At 42.5% G+C, this 22,096-nt stretch overlaps 1 protein-coding gene across 1 annotated transcript; it reads right to left on the bottom strand.

Moving 5' to 3' along the window:
- Positions 1-18: 18 nt before the first annotated feature.
- Positions 19-8,603, bottom strand: LOC149302950 (peptidyl-prolyl cis-trans isomerase C-like). Its single transcript, XM_089481718.1, has 5 exons — positions 8,481-8,603; positions 7,348-7,461; positions 1,864-1,957; positions 1,408-1,592; positions 19-153 (listed from the first exon to the last, which is right to left on the bottom strand). The coding sequence occupies exons 1-5, from the start codon at positions 8,601-8,603 to the stop codon at positions 19-21; spliced, it is 651 nt and encodes a 216-aa protein (XP_089337844.1).
- Between the last annotated feature and the right edge of the window lie 13,493 nt (positions 8,604-22,096).

Here is a 22,096-nt window from a genome sequence, read left to right as displayed (position 1 = left end):
AGTTGTACTAAATCAGTTTTATTCTTTCCAGTCATCCACTTCAACCACAAACGGTTCCTTTACTGCAACTTTACCACTGTTCACAATCATGCAGTCTTGCAAAGGACGATCCCGTTTATCTGTCTCCTGAAGTTCTATAGCGTGTACAACAGCCTGCAGAGATATAAAAAAAAATAAAATAAAATTAACTTATGCCCTTACGAAAAAATTACTGCAGTTTTTCTGAAGTAATACTGCAGTTTTTTGGACATGAAAAAACTGCAATACTGCACTTTTACTGCAGTATTACTGCACATTTACTGCATTTGTACTTCACTGTACTGCAGTTTTACTGCAGTTATTTTTGTACGGAAGTACAAATGCAATAAAGCTGTAGTATATTGAAGTATAACTGTAGGTTTGCAATATAAAAAAGTGCAGTAAAAGTGCAGTATTGCAGTTTTTTCATGTCCAAAAAACTGCAGTATTACTTCAGAAAAACTGCAGTAATTTTTTGTAAGGGTGGTTTATTAGCCAAAATGTCCAATTTTGTTCTCAATAGATGTAGAAGATCCCTGAAAGTCTGTAGCCCAGGAACAAATGGAGGCCTATAACTAATCACCTATGGCCAGACTAGATAGGTTGTGTGGGACTTGTGCTCGGTTAAATTCTGTGTTTATATGATTGCAGTTTCCAAGTGTATATAAGTGATAAGAGTTTGAGTATAAACAGCTAGAAACACAAATGCCAAGTGTTTGTTAAAATAAAAATATTCAGTTACTGGTTGTAGTAAGTCCAGCTTAGTGTAGTTGTCAATTGTTTTAATAAAAAAGCATTACTATTTTCATATCCCCACCTACCCTAATACACTGTTGTAATTAAACACAGACATCATTTCTAATATTTAGATAGCTGAACCCTTCTCAGGCACAAAAACAGACTACTACCATAGAAGTGTTTTATGTGATCAAACCTTCAAATAAAATAACAGTAGTAGGTTGAAGTACAAGGAATGGTTCTTTACTTAAAACGTTACATTTAACTGAAGAGATTCGCCAGCTTTCTATATTTTGGCAACCATTTCTAGTCCGTTAGATCTGACCAATGATCCCAATTCGGTATATTATATATATATATATTATAAAGTACTAGCATACTACTAATAAAGTTGATGGATGTTATTAGTCAATACATATGTTAATTGGTGAACAGATGGCTAATTAACGATGTCCGTAGAGACTGCATTGTACTGCCTCAAATGCAGATGCATCAAGACGTCACACAGTGGCCTGTTGCCATTTGGCTGGCTATAGCTTTACAAGTTTGGTTTAAGCGTGGTGTTAGGATCATGTATCTATACACTGTAAATTTCTTAGGTTTTCAAGAACCAAACCTTCGGCTGTTGGATTGACCAACAGTCATTCTCACCATGCCTTTCAGAACCTTGCCGAACACCACATGCTTTCCATCCAGCCACAAAGGTCTAGTTGTCGAGATGAAGAACTGTGAGCCGTTGGTATCTGGCCCTGCATTCGCCATGCTCACCCAACCAATGCCATAGTGTCTCAGCTTAAAGTTCTCATCTGGGAAATACTCTCCATATATACTGACACCTGTAGAAAAATCAGGACAAGTCTAGAGTTATTTGGCTGTACTTTTCAGTGTTTAAACTTAGTGTTCAAATATATACTTCTGCTTTTATACCTTTGTTTTGCTTCATTTCAAAACAAAATGGCTGCAATCCATTGTCATGAGAAAAAGAACATTACCGTATACAGCACTGTACTATATACTTAATAATAAAAATTTCCCCAATGGACTTCCCCTTCAAGCATACAACTTCTTAATACTGTTTATGATAGAAATAGTTAAGAATAAACTTACCTCCTGTCCCATCTCCAACTGTGAAGTCACCTCCTTGAATCATAAAATCTTTGATAACTCTGTGGAATTTAGTCCCTTTGTAGCCATATCCTTTCTGATTAAAAAAACAAACAAACAAAAAAAACAAACAGGAATTTTATACTCACCGTAAATTCTTTTTTCCTTAATATAGTGGCAGTACAGATGGGTGTTCTTCCTTAGGGACAAAGATCTGAAATACAAAGAGTTAAAACCCTTCCCCTTTCCCTAACTCCTCCTCCTCCTTACCCATAAGAGCACACCGGACCAAACACAGGCAGTTAATACCAAGAATACAAACATGCTTGCAAAATATCTTTAATGGTAGACAAAATGAGGGAGGGAAACATGTACTGCCACTATATTAAGGAAAAAAGAATTTACGGTGAGTATAAAATTCCTATTTTTCCTGGCATATAGTGGCAGTACAGATGGGATATAGCAAGACAAGATAACCAATGGGAGGGGAATACTTAAGAGGCCACTGACTGGTGCATCCTGCGCCAGAAAAACGCCACAGAGGAGGAGAAGATGTCAAGTCAGTAATGCTGGACAAATGCATCGAAGGAAGACCGGATAGCTGCCTTACATATATTTCTTCAGGAGATGAGGTCGACTTTTCAACCCTAGACCCAGACAGAGCTCTTGTGGAGCGAGCCGAAATATGGGACGAGATGACTTGCTGGCTGCTTGAGTGAGCTAGTCGAATGGTCTCTGTAAGTCACCTCGAGATGGCCTGCTTGATCCGAAGATAGCTCTTCGGACATCCCATCTGAACCATTGACTCCTCCGGAAATACCTGATCCTGATGGTGAAAAAGGTGAATTCAGCAGCTGAGGACAGAGCTAGTAGTTACCCAGTTGCCTTGCTGAAGTAATAGCCACCAACAATCCCGTCTTCAGCGACAAACACTTGAGAGAATTCTGCCAGAGGTACAGAATAGAGAGCTAGTAAAATCAAGGTAAAAAAACCAAAACAAAAACAAAAACCAGGAAGGAAAATGAGACTGTCTGGGGGGGTTGCCGAATAATCGCCGCTTAAAGAAACGCCCGATCAGAACATACGAAGCCAAATCCAAAAGAAGGAAAAGACCTTGGGCCGATAGTTGCCCTTTTGAGGCTGAGACATAAAGACCTGCTGAGAATCCGTCTTGCAAAAAACACGAGGACGGAACTAGTAGAAATAAAAAAAACCTGCATCACCAGGAGAGGAATTTCCTCCAAGCCCGAAACCTCCGACTAAGGAGGATATCAGCCGTGTCATGGGAGAGTGCATTATCTCTAAGGATAATCCAAAGTTAGGCCATCAAAATGACCATCTGAGGGAATCTTGTTCTCCACCAGATGGGCCGAAAATGCCAGCTCCCAAACTCGAGGCCATATTGTTTAGCTCTGAGAACTAAGTCTGTATTGGCCAATACATGGCCTAGTCCGTTAGAATCTTGAGGAGGACACGTGGGATCATCGCCACCAGAGAAAAAAATGTAAGCCATCCTGTCCAGCACCAGAGGGTTGACCCATGAATACAGATAGGCTAAAACCCAAAAGATTGCGGTTGTCTCTGGTTGCTACAAGGTCGATTCCTAGAAGGCCAAAAAAAGGATGGAGAAGATTCTTTTGTCTAGAGATCAATTTGATCTGCTGAAGTCGTCTGCAATACAATTGTCCCTTCCCCTGAAACGCGTGGCTGACAAATCTTCTTGGTTTTGTTGAGCCCCTGCCATGACTTCTTCTGAGAAGGCCTGAAGTTTCGGAATCCGGGTGCCACCCTGTCTGTTGATATATAATATTGTGGTAGCCTAGTCGGATTGGATTCTTACAGCTTTCCCTTTTAGCCAAGGACTGAACTACTTGAGGGCCAGAAAAAATGATTTCAGTTCTCGATAATTTGAGGACTGGGTAAGATTGTTAGTGACCACTTGCCCTGCCTAAAGAGGTACCAAAATGCGCTCCCCAGTCTATTTTTGAGGCATCTGTGGTCAGAGTGATCGACTAACGTTGATGAAAGCAAAGACTCTTGCTGAGATGATCTGTCCTCTTCCACCAGATCAATTGGGCTTGGACACTGAAGTTGACGTCCGGATCCTCTTCTTTCTGGGACAAATGCCTAAGTGGCATCAGCCCCAAGCACTGCATATTTAGAAAGAAATAAGGTTGGGATTTTCAGTTTATGATCAAGACATGTCTGTATGAACCATTGCAGCCGACCACCAATACCATAAGAATAAGCCTAGCCTCTTGTTTCTTAGGATGTTACTGAAACATTTGTCCTGGCCTTGTCTACAAAAATTCCGCGCCTTATAAAAATGTTGAAAAGGCCCGGTGTTTTATATGGGAACCTCCTGTTCCATCTGGCCTTCTTATCCTGGGGAAGCACACTCTTGCATTAGACATGTGCTTGATGAGCTCTGCCAATGGGGAAACACTGCCGTCTTCTTGAGAACAAAGGCCGGAGCTGAAACCGCTTTGATGACCCTGATACTTAATATTCTGAAAGTTGAGAGACCCAAACTGGAAATGGAGAACTCTCGCCTCGTTCCTAATAGTGAACCTGAGGAATTTAGTGGATTCAACCGCAATAGGCACATGCACATAAGCATCCGTCAGGTCCATGGTCACCATGTAATTTCCTTCTTTAGTAGTTGGGTGACTGTGAGGATAGTTTCCATTCTGAAATGCTTGTATAGAATACAGACCTAGACCATCTTTAAACTAGACTGAAGGATCCAACTGGTTCCCAACCAGGAACAGCCTGGAGTAAACACTCTGAAAATTCCTGACGTTTGGGATTGATTCTTTTAGAAAGGTGGACCATGAGACAAAGTTTTAGATATCCCATGTCTACAGGTTTAAGATGGCTGAACTGGGTAGCTTCCTGGGAAAACACTGCCGCACACGATCGCAGCCAAAAAGCTCTCCTGGCCACTGATGACAGACCCATATTTTGGGCTGAGAGATTAAGCATTTATTTGGCAGATACAACGAAAAGCAAGTAGAAAAGGCTCAATTTCTTAAATTGACTAGATACTTCTGTATCCGGTTCTCCCAAACGTAAGGACTCCCATCCAAGTGCTAACCAAGCCCAACCCTGCTTGGTTTCAGAGATCAGAAGAGATCAGGTACACACAGGGAGGTATGGCAGTAGGCTCTAATGCCTGATACCAGATGCCTAGAGCTCTATCCACCAAAGCGCTAGACAATGCTCCTTGCACTGGAATCCCTATGCATGCGATCCTATAGCTTTAGGCAACATGCAAAATCCTTTGGATGCTTCTCACGGACTACCTCTTGTAACCGCCTGGAGAGTTCTTAGAAAATTTACAAAGCTCTTGTGGAGCAAGGGAAGCTTTATCTTCTGAATCCTCGAGCCTGAATTAGTAGATTTTTAACACCTGGTATTTCCACGTGGAAATTAACCAGGCCCAAGCTTTCTTAGCTACCGAGACGCATGAAGGGTGTTATGGCCATAGGCTAACTCCCAGGAAATCTCCCAGAGGACAACAGATTCAGGAACCAACGTGAATGAGACTTATCAAACTTGGGCTCCAAAGCATAAACAGAAGTAGTCTTGAATGGTTAAAAGGTATGTGCAAGGTTGTAGAAGCCAACACCCAAAAACTGAATGTCCTGTTTTCTTTAGCAAAAAGTTAAGCTGAGCAAGGATTGCATAACTCCTTTTGCAGCTGTCCGGCAAATGGGTGGCACTCTAAGTGCACAAAATATATTTGGACTTAAAAGGAGCCTTTATCTTTTTAGAAAAAAAAAATGTTACAGGGCAGAGGCTTTTTTAAGGCTAAGATAAATTAATCTTACCTAAAAACGCCTCAATCCGTGTGGGGGGATATCCAGTACTGACAAGCCTCACTGCTGTCAGACTGGACTGCACAGCTGAAATAACGTTTACATTTTGTGCCCTGAAGATTGGATCCGCGCATGCTCTGTAACACGATCAGATCTTCGGCGGAATGCAACGCCTCCCGGGTGTGCGTTCCACCGTTGTGCTTATGCTCCTTCCCTTGCCGGCTTGAAGAGAGAGAACTCTCATTCTGTTCCGTAACATCCGCCGATGTTCCTACCTCACTCTGCTCACCACCCGGGGAGCAATCGGAGGAGGAATCCCCCTGGACACAACCCGTGTGCCCCCACCAAAATACATATTCGTCCCTGACAAGGAAGAACTGGCTGTGTTTGGACCGGTGTGCTCTTATGGGTAAGGAGGAGGAGGAGTTAGGCACGGGGGAGGGTTTTAACTCTTTGTATTTCAGATCCTTGTCTCTAAGGAAGAACAGCACCCATCTGTACTGCCACTATATGCCAGGAAAAAAAATAAAAAAAAAAATATATATATATATATATATATATATATACACACACACACACACACATAGTGGTTACACAAACAGCATTAATTACAACTCATCTAAGCAGAGGAGAAATTACGTGGGCGCTGCCCAAGGTCTGGCCCAGGGCACTGTCCCCAATTGCCCCCACACCACAGGGCACTGGACAATAATGTCATATGTGGAGGTCTGAGTCTTATAGTAGGACTGCACTGCCTTTTACTTCACTCCATGGAGGCTGTGTAACTCATCACAGGCCTCCATAGCTTAAATGGGCCAGTTGGGGAGATAAGGGGGACACAAAACACCCAACTGATTCAGTGATGGCACACCAGGGGTCACCCAAGAGAATAGAAAACTTAATTATTCTGTTACCTTAATGCTCCGCTCCTTAAATTTCTCTTCATACCAGATGCCACTTTGTTAGGGGACAGATGATAGAAAGCAATTTGAAGAATTTGGGCCATCCAGGTGTTGGCCAAGGGCAATAGTACCCCTACACAGTCTTCCCTGTATAGCTATTACCACACTTAAAAATGGAGATATCAAGGCAGAGATACACTACTATACTATACTATAGTGATTATTAAATGTCCTGAGGGTTCTGGATCAGGAAAGGTCAGCAAAAGAATTCCATCATTTGTCATGGTCATACATTCTGGAAAACTGTTACATGCACATGCATGCTCTTCAGACAGCTGCTTGGGTCACACAGATAACATTTAGCGTCAGGATTCATACTCAGGACCACCTTGTGTACAGCAACCAAAATAATCTTTTAGCCATTTGGTGAACCAAGAATGATAGCTTCAGGAGCTAAACCCATTTAAGAGCGCTGATCAACCCAATAGCTGGAGACCAAGAAACCCATGGATTCCTGAGCTGGGAATCCCTTGCTTAACAGGTAATAAGGCTTTAGATACTTGGCCCCAACACAAAAGTTTTTGAAAGAGGCTAAGTAATGTTAATCAGGGAAAGGTAACCCTAAAACAGGACCACCAGAGAGAACTTTGCTAAGAGTGGATTATTAAACTAAATCCTTATCTTCTTCAATGTTCAATAAAAATGAAAACCTGAACTTTAATGTCAAACCACACATTATAATTCACAGAAAAAAAAACACTTACCTCTCCAGTGGCCAAAGTTACAAAATTCTCTACAGTCTTCGGGACAACATTGCCAAATAAACCAATAACGATTTGGCCGACGTCACGGTCTCCGATCTTTATATCAAAGAAGACCTGCAGAATGAAATGAAAAAGTAACAATACCAGAAAAGAATAAACTGAGGCTTTATCCACTAAAGAGCATCAGCGTTAGCTTACTGCGCATATATGAAGGTTATCTTATTTGAAACTCAGTTGTGAGGCTGCAGCAGTTGTAAGGACTTCTTAAAAAGTTGGATCTTCAAAACTCTTAAAGTAAGTGGAGGGTCTAGTGGTACGGGTATGGGTACGTCTTCTCCATGAGCGTTGTTGTAGGGCTGAAGGACACAGAATTATTAATTTTATGTCCGAGGCTACACAAAGCAAATATGTCTCCCCACCATTAGAGATGGAAGGAACTTTCAGCTTAGAAAGAACAAGCACTAAGGTTGACCACATACATGGCAGATCTTCCAGGTGATGACCATCCACAGTTAGCAGTCAACCTTTCATCCTTTATATTAAATTACCGGTTGGATGGGTTCACTAACTGAAGTTTTCTGCAGACTTTGGCTTCCATGAACATTCTAATAGATCCATCCGTGGGAGCTTCCCGTCACGGAGGACTCAACAACCAATTCCAAGTTATAATGATAATAGGAATTTAAAGCATGCAGCCCCTTAGCTGACATCATAAGCATGTGCCGGGGAAAGCCTCTTTATTCAGTGGGTGATTATAATCTCATATTATATATATATATATATATATATATATATATATATATGAGATGGGTCACCTGTGCCCCTCCCCCGACCCGCTGTACAATCTCTATATACGGCGTGAAGCAGCGGCCCCGGTATCTGCCCAGCTGGAAGGACTCATCCGATCGGGGAGCCGCTACAGCAGTAACTCTTTGAGTGCCGGCCCCCCTGTCCTCTTACAAAGTTTCTCATACGAGCGGCGTTTGACTTTTACTTACTGAGAGCGACGGTCATTATTTAACCCAAAAACTGCTGAAGGGGAATACAATGCTTCGCACCCCGCCTTTGGCACTTATTGGGCAGATAGGGCGCACCCGGTGCTGGGACGGACATTGAGTCTCCCGAGTCATTACCTTGACCGTGACTGCCGGTCCCCGCTTCCTGTAAGCCTGCGTGCCCGGCACAGCAAGAGCCACAAGCAGCAGCAGCAGCAAAGCCCACGGGGTCCGCATCTTCTTCACCACAGCTAGAACCATACTGGCCAAATTACCTCTCCACACTCTGAGCCAGCCGGCCGGCAACGTCAGCAGTTACCCGGGGCCTCCTTCATTTCCTCCTCCTCCTCCTTCTATTAACTCCACTATACAGCCCTCCCTCAGCTGCCCCCACCTCATGTCTCTTGTATACAGCATATGCAGGGAGTCCTGACTTCTAATGCTATCCACAGGCAATGCATATTACAGGGTCCATGCATAGCTCTAGGACCCTGCTGGGTCCCTAATGGAGCTCATAATGTATGCTGGGTATGAGTTCATCACAGTTTGCTACAGCCCGGTAAGTCACAATACTGGGAATATTAACAGCATTGTTGGAATAAAATGCATTATTTATATTCCAAATGCCACATATACAGAGACCAATAGGTGAACAGTCCATACAAAGCCATGGCCCCTAGCTACCCCTTCTTTTGCAATATTAGTTTTAAGACCAGGGCAGGGTGAGGAATATAAACCAGCCCCGTAAATCATTGAATACCAGCCCCATATTTCATGGCACCATTATTATGCACATATGAAAAGGGACAGTCCATGCAGATTAGTCATAAATAAGATTCATATTAAAACACATGGCTCGTGATGTCACTTTCCCTTGACATCATGTAAAGGGTTGGTACCAACTGGGAGAGCACCAAATTTTTTTTTAAATAGAATTAAAGCTAAGATTTAAAGAGGCAGGTTGAGGGAGGGGGAAGTGTGTGAGCTTCATTCATGATCAGAGAGCGTGAGCGGGTTTATGTATGTATGTGTAAGTGTATGATGTTAGAGTGGCTGTGTGTGTATGTATGTGTAACTGTATAGTGTTAGAGTGGTTGTGTGTGTGTATCTATGTATATGTAAATGTATGGTGTTAGAGTGGCTGTGTGTGTATGCCTGTATGTGTAAATGTATGGTGTTAGAGTGGCTGTGTGTGTATGTATGTGTAAATGTATAGTGTTAGAGTGGCTGTGTGTGCGTGTGTGTGTGTATGTATGCATAAGGTGTTAGAGTGAGTGCATTTATATGTATATGTAAATGTATGGTGTTAAAGTGGCTGTGTGTGTATGTATGTGTAAGTGTATGGTGATATTTTTTTCATAGTTCAGAGGAATTGTCTAGAAATGTGTTTGTCTTATGAGATGAATACCTTGTGCCTTCAGTTAACTATCCCCTGATGTAGTCAAAAGGGCAAGACTACAGCTTTTGTGCAGTGTCTGTAAAGTTTGATATATTTATTGTTAAATTAATCCATCATAAAACTGGCATATGTTTTAGCTTTTATCTTGTATAAAGTACGTTCCTTTTTGGAGTACATTGCACAAATGTCCCCATATTAAATTCTGTTTAAGTATACATCTATAACTCATAGTTATTTTTTCCTTACAGGTGGAACAAGTTTTATACAGGTTCCATCTTTATGTTTTTCCAAAAAGTACTCCGACTTCTAACACACATAAATCTTGAAGATGGCCCAGTGGAAAATTGTTTACACTCTGTATAGTAACCTAGTAATCTATGTTTGCAAAAGGGCTTATTATAGTTAAAATATGTGAGATGCATAACCCTAAAAGAAAAAAACTATTCCTTAAACAAATGTTGGCAGATGACTATACTTGTACAGATATACTTTTTAAGATTTTATTGTACTGATGGAGCGTGAAAGATGTGTCCATCTGTAAAACAAACACTAATGTAGGATAAATCATGTCTGCAGTGCAAGAAGAACTAAATAGTCATAAATTATGAATTCAGTGGGAAATGGTAATGGAAGGATAAAAGCTAATATATAGCTGAGGATAATTAAATCATTTGGGAAAAAACATGTTTACAGATTAATGGAGAGTGAGAAGACCAAAACCACTAAACATGAACATACCTGGTGATACTCATTCTACAAAAACCCCAGTAACTCAAGGAGAAGAAATATGACACATGGTGGAATCATTGTCTTATCTCCGATTGCGCATAGGAACTACAAGGACTTACTAAGATTGGGGTATATTGACATAGTGGCGGGCTAATAAAATATGGCCATAATATTTATTCTTGAGATTACAATAGCTTGTTTTTAAATAGCTGTTGGAGCCTGGTGCTAGGAAGCGGAAGGGTGAGCCGGGAGTGCTGCCAGGCAGGTCAAGCACACCTTTTCTCCTTGTGGCATCTGAACAGGTGCCCTGCTAGAGAAGCTATAGTTTGTTGCAAAGCATTGTTAGTAAATCATTCCCCAATTTATTTAATTTACGTGAAAACATACACGGCAAATAGGAGGAAGGATCAACGGCCCCCGTGATATGTTTGTGGTGTAACAATTACTACCCATAAAAAGCATTGCTCTGTGACAGATACTATATATTGTGTTAATATGATGCAAGTAGTATGGCCTCTCACATTACAGATGACAAGTTCCACTGTGGGTATTTTTGTTAAAAGCACATTTGAAATGAATGACAGCACCTGGACCTGCATAATGCATAGTTAAGTCAGAACGGGGACCAGCTTGGTCCTTCTCGGAAGACTGCACTTTCGATCCAGCGACCACTAAATTACATATATATGAGGCTGTTGGCCTTAAAGTGCCAGGGCTCCTTTTGTTCCCCAGTCGGTCCCGGTCGCCATTTGTGCTTTTTTTTAATGATCTGCAGACTTGAGAGATCATTGTACATTTACACCCTACCAGAATATGTTTTTCTTCACTGTACATAATCACAATGAAAAGTGAATGCTATTTTTACTTTGTTTTATTATTATATTCCTCCAAAAATATGTTCAACAATAAATATTTTAGACAGTGAATTAAATACAAAAGATTTTCATGATCATATTTCAACAGATTGTAATTCTCACAAAGTAAGCATCCCTACAATTTCTGACGCTCTGGGCTATGTATGTATTTGAAAAAAAACTTGTGAAAATATTTTCAGCATTTTATGTGCAAATGTACTGTCTGAAAGTACTTTTGGACTTTGCTTTTCAAAATGTGTCAAAATTGTAGCTAAAGATGGATTTCTATTTGGCAAGAAAAGAAAGCTGGTAGCATTTCACCTCTCATTAAAACATCAGGTTGATACACTCCATATACTCTTTAGGTCCAAGTTTGCAAAGATTTTTTAAACACTGGCATTCCTTTTCATTTTATTAATGGCCTGGCTTAAAAGTGGCTTTTAACTAACAAGATACTACAATCCTGTACAGTTGAGATCAGGTGACTGACTCTGCCATTGAAGAGAATTCCACTTCTTTTTCCTTAAAATGCTCTTTGGTTGCTAAAGCAGTATGTTTTGGGTCATTGTCCATCCAAACTGCAGCATTTGGGTGAATGTGAGCCGATAGTGTAGACCTATACACTTCAGATCAATTCTGTAGATGCCTGTCTAACAGGCTTCTATGTTGATGGTTTGTACAGGTTGCCACTGGATTGTTTGCCTAACCCAGCAACCAAAGGGAAAGGGACAAGGAGTTATAGACGTATGGATGTCAATGACACTTATATCTTATCAGGCATATTCATTGACAATGTAGTATGAAATCCTTTAACAATTAAAGTTGCTCGATAAACAAGTGAAATAAACTTAGGGATTTACAGCACTGAGTAAAAAATTGTGATCTACCGTTCTTTCAATAGCTGTCCTCTCTTTTCCCCTATATGATACAGTAACATGTTGGAAAACTCACACCCTGTCACATTCAGTACTCTGTCCACTCAGTTGCACTCACATTTCATTGGTTTTGGAGGTATTCCCCATGTCTTTGTCCAGTCCCTCAATCACCAGGGCTACAGTCCCACTGCTTCTAAAGGTATCGCTATAAAGGAGGAGGAGGAAGTGAGAGCAATACAGCCACTGAAGTACCACTTTGCAAATCTTTTACAAGAATACAGGTTTAGAAGACAATCAAAACCTGTTTTTAACATTATTATTTCAACACATATGCGTACATTTCTTTATGAGCTGCAGAAACACATATCAGCACTGTTTCTATTTTTCCAATCCAGACTAAAAAGAAAAGAAAATTTCCCATTACAATTGAAGAACTAGACCAGGCGCTTAGGGCCACCGCCTCTGGCAGGGCTCTTGGTCCAGATTAATTAATGCTGAAAAATACAAATATATTTTGGCCAGTCATTTTCTCAAAGCATTCAATGCCTTATCCACTGGCAGTGGCGTCGCTACAGGGGGGCAAGGGGGGGCAATTGCCCCCCCTAGGTTAATCCTTGCCCCCCCTGTTGCCCCCCTGCCGAAATTGGAATAAAGTCGCAATGCGACTTTAAATCCCGTCTTTTTTTTTTTTTTTTTTTATGTGGAGGAGAGAGAGGGTGCGGCCCGCGTAAGATCGGCAGCCAGGGCAACCTCCTGTGGGAGGGTCTTCTGTACTGCAAAGAGGAAGCGGAAGCTAGCAGCAGTGGCGACTCTAGAAACAATATATAGGGGGGGCACACAAGATATCACAGTCAAACTGGGGGAGCATTCATAATTTCCAAAAGTAATGTGCTATGGAATTATACTTTTGTTATTGGGCTAAAATAATACTTGATCATTCAACATGGGAAGCCTGAAGCCACAATTGAGTGCGACTAATCCTTGAAATAAATATTATAACACAATAAATAACTTTTCCACTAAATGATTTCAGGGCCTTGAACGTTTTGTCCCCTGAAGTCACTACAACTTCAGGAGGGCATTTTATCTCTGGATAAATATAAATTAAATAATTCCTACTGTAAGTTAAGTGCCAGGAAACAGATGACCAAACACACACACACCAACACAGGCTCTGTCACACCAACACCCAGACACACACACCAACACAGGCTCTGTCACACTAACACCCAGACACACACACCAACACAGGCTCTGTCACACCAACACTCAGACACACACACCAGGACAGGCTCTGCGACACCGACAACCAAACATACACACGCACACCAGGACAGGCTCTGCCACACAGACACCCAGACACACACACCAACACAGGCTCTGTCACACCAACACTCAGACACACACACCAGGACAGGCTCTGCGACACAGACACCCACACACATCAGGACAGGCTCTGCCACACCCACATCCAAACACACACACACAAGGACAGGCTCTGACACACTGACACCCAAACACACACCCTAGGACAGGCTCTGCCACACTGACAACTGAACACACACACCAGGACAGGCTCTGCCACACCAACACCCAAACACACACCAGGACAGGCTCTGCCACACCAACACCTATACACACACACTCGAGGACAGGCTCTGCTACACTGATAACCAAAAACACACAAACAGCAGGACACAATCTACGTCACAGACGTCTACATCAGGATGGATTTTTCACACTGCATTGTCGTTTATACCCCCCTTAGTGTTTTTGCCCCTTGTGTATTGATGCCTCTGCTGCCCATATATATATATTAATATTAGCCCCAGTTGCCGATAGCAGGTATAGATCAACACATTAACACACAAACCAAGCTTTACATGTATAGATCAACTGATATTCACTTGTGATCTCAGCACTGAAGGTATATATCAAATAAACAGAATCAGACATACAAATCCTGTATTTGCAGGTATAGATCAAATAAATACATGGAAACAGCATTGCAGGTATTAATCAACTGAATAAGACATACAAACCCTGTATTTGCAGGTATACATAAATAATGTATGGAAATATATAGATATGGCTCTACAGAATAACGCAAAAACCCAGCTTTGCAGGCATAGATCAACTGGAATTCACATAAAAACACGTCATTAAAAGGTATATTTAAAACCCCCTAAATTACAGGCATAGATCACAAGTTGCGTCCACATTGCCCACACAGCAATCACACTCCTATCATACCAAGGCAACCAGTAAATGCTGGTACCTAGGCAAGATGGGACTGTGCTTGCTGTGATTGCTGTTAGCAATCACACTCCTATCATGCCAGGTCAGCCAGTACATGATGGTACAGGGTGGCTGTAAGTGATGTGTAGACCCCATACTGCTGGCAGCATCAATACACAAGGGGGCAGCTAGCTAGGTTTCAGCATGTACTGGCTGACTTGGCATGATAGGAGTGTGATTGCTAACAGCAATCAAAGTCCCATTATGCCTAGGTTCCAACACTTACACATCCAACCAGTAAATGCTGGAACTAGGCATGATGGGACTGTGATTGCTGTTAGCAATCACACTCCTATCATGCCAAGTCAGCCACTACATGCTGGTACAGGGTGGCTGTAAGTGATGTGCAGACCCCATACTGCTGGCAGCATCAATACACAAGGGGACAGCTAGCTAGGTTTCAGCATGTACTGGCTGACTTGGCATGATAGGAGTGTGATTGCTAACAGCAATCACAGTTCCATCATGCCAAGGTTCCAGCACTTACACATCCATGCTATCACACACACATTCATTCATATACTCATTCATTCACAGATTAATTCCCTCAATCACCCATACCCATTCAAACACCCTCCCCACCCCCTTACCTGCACTGCAGCTCCTCGAAGCCGCTGACAGACTTCAGCAGGGGGTGCGGCCTCCCTCTGCCTTCTCTGCTAGCTTCCGCTTCCTCTTTGCAGTACAGAAGACCCTCCCACAGGAGGTTGCCCTGGCTGCCGATCTTACGCGGGCCGCACCCTCTCTCTCCTCCACATAAAAAAAAAAAAAAAAAAAAAGACGGGATTTAAAGTCGCATTGCGACTTTATTCCAATTTCGGCAGGGGGGCAACAGGGGGGGCAAGGATTAACCTAGGGGGGGCAATTGCCCCCCCTTGCCCCCCTGTAGCGACGCCACTGGCTAGCAGAGAAGGCAGAGGGAGGCCGCGCCCCCTGCTGAAGTCTGTCAGCGGCTTCGAGGAGCTGCAGTGCAGGTAAGGGGGTGGGGAGGGTGTTTGAATGGGTATGGGTGATTGAGGGAATTAATCTGTGAATGAATGAGTATATGAATGAATGTGTGTGTGATAGCATGGATGTGTAAGTGCTGGAACCTTGGCATGATGGAACTGTGATTGCTGTTAGCAATCACACTCCTATCATGCCAAGTCAGCCAGTACATGCTGAAACCTAGCTAGCTGTCCCCTTGTGTATTGATGCTGCCAGCAGTATGGGGTCTGCACATCACTTACAGCCACCCTCTACCAGCATGTAGTGGCTGACTTGGCATGATAGGAGTGTGATTGCTAACAGCAATCACAGTCCCATCATGCCTAGTTCCAGCATTTACTGGTTGGATGTGTAAGTGTTGGAACCTAGGCATAATGGGACTTTGATTGCTGTTAGCAATCACACTCCTATCATGCCAAGTCAGCCAGTACATGCTGAAACCTAGCTAGCTGCCCCCTTGTGTATTGATGCTGCCAGCAGTATGGGGTCTACACATCACTTACAGCCACCCTGTACCATCATGTACTGGCTGACCTGGCATGATAGGAGTGTGATTGCTAACAGCAATCACAGCAAGCACAGTCCCATCTTGCCTAGGTACCAGCATTTACTGGTTGCCTTGGTATGATAGGAGTGTGATTGCTGTGTGGGCAATGTGGACGCAACTTGTGATCTATGCCTGTAATTTAGGGGGTTTTAAATATACCTTTTAATGACGTGTTTTTATGTGAATTCCAGTTGATCTATGCCTGCAAAGCTGGGTTTTTGCGTTATTCTGTAGAGCCATATCTATATATTTCCATACATTATTTATGTATACCTGCAAATACAGGGTTTGTATGTCTTATTCAGTTGATTAATACCTGCAATGCTGTTTCCATGTATTTATTTGATCTATACCTGCAAATACAGGATTTGTATGTCTGATTCTGTTTATTTGATATATACCTTCAGTGCTGAGATCACAAGTGAATATCAGTTGATCTATACATGTAAAGCTTGGTTTGTGTGTTAATGTGTTGATCTATACCTGCTATCGGCAACTGGGGCTAATATTAATATATATATATGGGCAGCAGAGGCATCAATACACAAGGGGCAAAAACACTAAGGGGGGTATAAACGACAATGCAGTGTGAAAAATCCATCCTGATGTAGACGTCTGTGACGTAGATTGTGTCCTGCTGTTTGTGTGTTTTTGGTTATCAGTGTAGCAGAGCCTGTCCTCGAGTGTGTGTGTATAGGTGTTGGTGTGGCAGAGCCTGTCCTGGTGTGTGTTTGGGTGTTGGTGTGGCAGAGCCTGTCCTGGTGTGTGTGTTCAGTTGTCAGTGTGGCAGAGCCTGTCCTAGGGTGTGTGTTTGGGTGTCAGTGTGTCAGAGCCTGTCCTTGTGTGTGTGTGTTTGGATGTGGGTGTGGCAGAGCCTGTCCTGATGTGTGTGGGTGTCTGTGTCGCAGAGCCTGTCCTGGTGTGTGTGTCTGAGTGTTGGTGTGACAGAGCCTGTGTTGGTGTGTGTGTCTGGGTGTCTGTGTGGCAGAGCCTGTCCTGGTGTGCGTGTGTATGTTTGGTTGTCGGTGTCGCAGAGCCTGTCCTGGTGTGTGTGTCTGAGTGTTGGTGTGACAGAGCCTGTGTTGGTGTGTGTGTCTGGGTGTTGGTGTGACAGAGCCTGTGTTGGTGTGTGTGTCTGGGTGTTGGTGTGACAGAGCCTGTGTTGGTGTGTGTGTGTTTGGTCATCTGTTTCCTGGCACTTAACTTACAGTAGGAATTATTTAATTTATATTTATCCAGAGATAAAATGCCCTCCTGAAGTTGTAGTGACTTCAGGGGACAAAACGTTCAAGGCCCTGAAATCATTTAGTGGAAAAGTTATTTATTGTGTTATAATATTTATTTCAAGGATTAGTCGCACTCAATTGTGGCTTCAGGCTTCCCATGTTGAATGATCAAGTATTATTTTAGCCCAATAACAAAAGTATAATTCCATAGCACATTACTTTTGGAAATTATGAATGCCCCCCCAGTTTGACTGTGATATCTTGTGTGCCCCCCCTATATATTGTTTCTAGAGTCGCCACTGTCCACTGGTCATGTACACTGCCCCTCCACATCAGAGGCCTCTTTAGTTGTAATCTCTAAACCCAAGAATTATTCAGCCCTATGATCCAGTTACTGGCCAATTTCACTTTTAAACATAGACCTCAAACTGTTCACCAAAATACTGGCGTTACAGATAGAACCTCTCCTCCTACAACTGTTCCATGAAGAATAGGTGTTCTACATAAGGAAGCTCAAGACAATACGGTCAAAATCACAAAAATGATTATTATCTTACTATCCACCGACGCCAAAAATAGTATTTGGCCGTGTTACTCTCTCGCATATTGGCCTTGGTCCCCAAATAATACAGCGGATAATGGCTCTATATCCCTGTCCGGCCACCGGAGTCAGGGTAAATGGGATTGCCCCTGGTTCTTTTTCACTAATGGAACAAGGCAAGAATACCCTCTTTCTCCACTCCTATTCATACTCTAGAATCCCTTTTTTCGTGGTCAGGTGGAACCCTAATATACACAGCCTGAAAGTACTGCACTTTCACTTTAAGATATTTGGCTACGCAATACCTTGGCCAACAAAATGTGTGAACTTCTCACCTACAGTTCCATATCTAATCTTAAAACTGAATATCTCTGTTCCCACATGAGAGACCAAGACACTGCAATCACTTTACCCTTTCAGATGATGCCCCAGAAACTAAAATACTTTGGTACATGGATCGGACCAGACCCAACCCCATTGTTTCTAGAAAACATCTCTGGCTTAGGTGTCCTGGTAATTGCAGACCTAGATAGAGTAGATGGTCACTCTCCTATGTCACTTGGATGTGCTGTATTCAAGTTCTAAAAATGAATGTTCTTCAAGAAAAGAGTGACTAAACAGAGAGATTGTAACATTTTAGTGCTATAACAGTTATAGTATAGCTTAAAAACTCCAATGTAATACAACTGAACCTTCTTAATACAATAGGTGCCGGTTCTATTGAACCATACTTACTGCTATCCATTTAAACTGTAGTCTCTTTTGACGATAACCTGTTAGCATTCAGTGATAAAAAAGCAGTGACAATAACTCACTCGTGCATTAAAATCTTCCTCATCAACATAGCATATAATAACATAATGCTGTTTATTTGCACTTGTTTCACCTGACAAGTAATGAATACCTTTCCTTCATTTTCCAAACAGTTTTATTAGATGCCACATTTTTCAAATTATCTGCAGACTTAAGAAAAGGAAAAGAACATGTTATAGTTGAATGAAGGGCATGGCCCTCTAGAATAAGTCTCTTTGAACTGTGTGCTGCAGAGAAATCAATACTTTTATTCTAGTTTAAGTGGGCCATTGGGAAATCATTATGATAACAAACCTATTGTGTGAGTTCAAAAAATTTGTGGCAGGGTTACTTGTTTATCATGCACACAATATGTACATAACAAAGAAGAAAATGTCGAAGATATCTGGCAAGCCTTCACCCATCACAGCATTTATCTTACTAATGAACCAAGAACACAGATGAACCTGAAATATTACTTTACAATGGAGGATCCAAATTACTCAATTTATGTATACTATTCACATAGCGTTAAGGCATATAGAAAAATAGAATATCTCAGAAATTCTTCATCTTGGTTTCTAGGCAGTAGTTATTCTGTACATCTGATGCAACCTGGCTTTCCCTGTATTGTCTTTGTAGCTGCGCCCCCATTACATTCACTAACAGTTTACACATGTAGCTGTTAGCGGACAGAGCCAAGGCCAATATTTAAAAAAAAAAAACTACTGTAACAGGTTTACCAAAAAGAGAATATAGGTTTAGGGTTCATGTATCCATAATAAAAAATGTCACGCTGGCCCTCTGCATTAACACTATGCAACATTCTTCAATTAATTGTGGTTCCAATCTCCTGAAAACCTTACACAAATTGCATTCCCACATACTGCTTGTATTCGTGACACTAGCTCTCAGTAGATTATTCCATCCCTATTCTTGTATGTCACAGTAGCATCTTCAGTGGACGTAGGATCAGGGCAAGTAGGTTTCTTCTCCCATATAATGCTGCAATCCATATAATCCTGTTCCCATATTTATGCTGTACTTAAATGTACAAAATTATTGTTGACATGTGATTGATTTTTATTTTGTCTGTAATTTTACTTTAAAGGTGAACTGTGATGACCATTGCTGTAAAGGGGAAAAGAATGCATGACGTGGCAGATTGGAAATCTTGGTTGTGCTTCCTTGTTTCATCAACTATGTGGTAGAAGCAGCAAGAGCAAGCCATACTTTGAGATCAGCTTGTGTGTCAGAAATACCGTATTGGCTCGGATATAGGCTGCCCCCGTATATAGGCCGCACCCTAAAAGTTTGGTGCTTTTTTAAAGAAAAAGTTTTTTTCTTTAAAAAATCACCAAAAAAACATGCTGCCACTCTGTCTCCCCCCCCCCCGAGATATGCTGCCACTGTCCTCCCCCCGAGATATGCTGCCACTCTCCTCCCCCCTGAGATATGCTGCCACTGTCCTCCCCCCCGAGATATGCTGCCACTGTCCTCCCCCCCCCCCCGAGATATGCTGCCACTCTGCCCCCCCCCCCCCGACTTACCAGAGCAGACTCCCGGATGTCTTGCGGGGCCGACGGGGGACAACTACGCAATACGTGTATACAAATTCCGGTGCCGGCACTCAGTGGATGTGCCGGCACCGGAAGTTGTATACGCGTATTGCGTAGATGTCCCCCGCCGGCCCCGCAAGATACCCGGGAGTTTGCTCTGGTAAGTCTTGGGGGCAGAGGTAAAGCGCATCGTGCGGACGGTCACCGGCTGCGGCGATGCGGGTAAACAACCTCCGCTGCCGGAGGCTGTTTACCCGCATCGCCGCAGCTGGTGACCGTCCACATGATGCACTTAGACAACCTCCTGTGCCGGAAACCCCCCCCCCCCCGTGGAAAGTGCTGGCAGGGGAGGCCTGTCTGAGCGTATCAGAAAGTAGGATGCAGGTCCCCTGCACCGCTGCGGGGGATCTGTATCCTAAACCTGCTGCCTGCCCGGCTGTCACGTTCTGCCCAGGCTGCGGAGCTGCATATCTGTCTTGTTTCAGTTTCCCTGTTTTGCTTCGATCCATTCCTGGATTTCCTTTTGCTCTGTTCTGATCTTCCATTCCTTGCTTCTGCTTCAGCTCTGTTTCCTTTATAAGGTGTGCCCCAACTGTGTGTTCTGTTTGTCTCAGACTGCAGTCTAAAGGTATGTCTCAGTGCTATGTGTTTGGTTTACATGTTTAGTTTGTTTCGTACCTCTGTCAGCAGGGATTAGTGTTAGGACCCACCGTCATTGGAGTACTTTGGCATAGTGGTGGGCTAAGCATACTATGGCCATAAGATGTGACGGAACCTCCAATAGTTATCAAACAGTCCTAGGCTAGTTTCTGTATTTTTGTGTATCAGTCTGTCCCTTATCCCCGGTAGAGGGGTGTCCTGTCCTGTTCATGTCTTGTTCCATGTAGTGCCCTTTATCATATATCTTGTCTATTATGTTTCTTGCCTGGTCTCCCTATCCCTTGCTTTTTATGTTTCTTCTATAACCTCTGCTTAGCTTCCACACTCCCAGCCTGCAGCATCTTGCACATGAGTCTTGTGTAATGCTCATGCCTGTTCCAGGGAGCCTGCAGGATTTAACTTCGTTCTGGACTACATCCGCTGCTATATCTGGGCGCTGGTGTGTGGCTGCACAACCCTAGATGCTCATCACCCGTGTGAGTGCAGTCGTCCCGCACCAGGCCCTGTCCTGAGACTCCGCTACTGCATACTGAACTCCTGAACTCCATCTTTGGGCGCGCTGGGTCATTACAGTTGTCAGTATGGACCCAGTTTCCCGACACTGGCGCTAGACCCCGAATATAGGCCGCACCCCCACTTTAAAGACTTAAAGTGGGGGGAAAAAGTGCGGCCTATATTCGAGCCAATACGGTAATAGGTTTCCATCATGGAGCCTATGGAGTCTCGTCTTGATACACAATGTCATACAATAAACCAGAAGCTAGTAACTTATATATCTTTTTGCTTTAAGGAGTAGTAGAAGTATTATTAAACACTCATCTACAGACACCAGACAAGCCTTCTGGCTTGTCTGGTGTCTGTAGATGAGTGTTTAATAATACTTCTACTACCCCTTAAATTTAAGTGGAAGGGTTTCCATCACCTTTTACCCACCATAACTTATGAAATGGTATTTTTTTGCTTTAAGAATCTTAGGTTTCAAATAAGAAGTAGTGTGCTTGTTCATATGCTTTATTGAGCTTAAATACTTGAATAGTCTATTTATTCTATAGAAATGCATAAAATTTATTAAAAATAATTTGTAAGAAATGTTTTTCATTCTTAGTCTGCTCTATATCTGTGCATACCCTCCAACATTTTGGGTGTCTAATTGAAATCAATGTTCTTGACACTTGAAGTCTCCAAATTATAAGCAAGTAGAACATTTTTATGCATTTTGAGTTTGGCATAAAGAAAATAATAAAAAAAAACTGTAAAACAAATATATAGACATGTATGGAATTTTGC

The sequence above is a fragment of the Sceloporus occidentalis genome, unplaced genomic scaffold (assembly GCF_023333645.1).
Source record: "Sceloporus occidentalis isolate IW3139 unplaced genomic scaffold, rSceOcc1.0.p SCAF_16, whole genome shotgun sequence".
Lineage (NCBI taxonomy): Eukaryota > Metazoa > Chordata > Lepidosauria > Squamata > Phrynosomatidae > Sceloporus > Sceloporus occidentalis.
This window is presented reverse-complemented; position numbering and strand designations above follow the sequence as displayed.

Coding starts and splice junctions, on each gene's coding strand:
- LOC149302950 (XM_089481718.1), bottom strand. CDS start 8,603: ATGGTTCTAGCTGTGGTGAAGAAGATGCGGACCCCGTGGGCTTTGCTG. Junction 1,958..7,347: donor TAACTTTGGCCACTGGAGAG/GTAAGTGTTTTT, acceptor TTTTTTAATCAG/AAAGGATATGGCTACAAAGG. Junction 1,593..1,863: donor AGTTGGAGATGGGACAGGAG/GTAAGTTTATTC, acceptor ATTTTTCTACAG/GTGTCAGTATATATGGAGAG.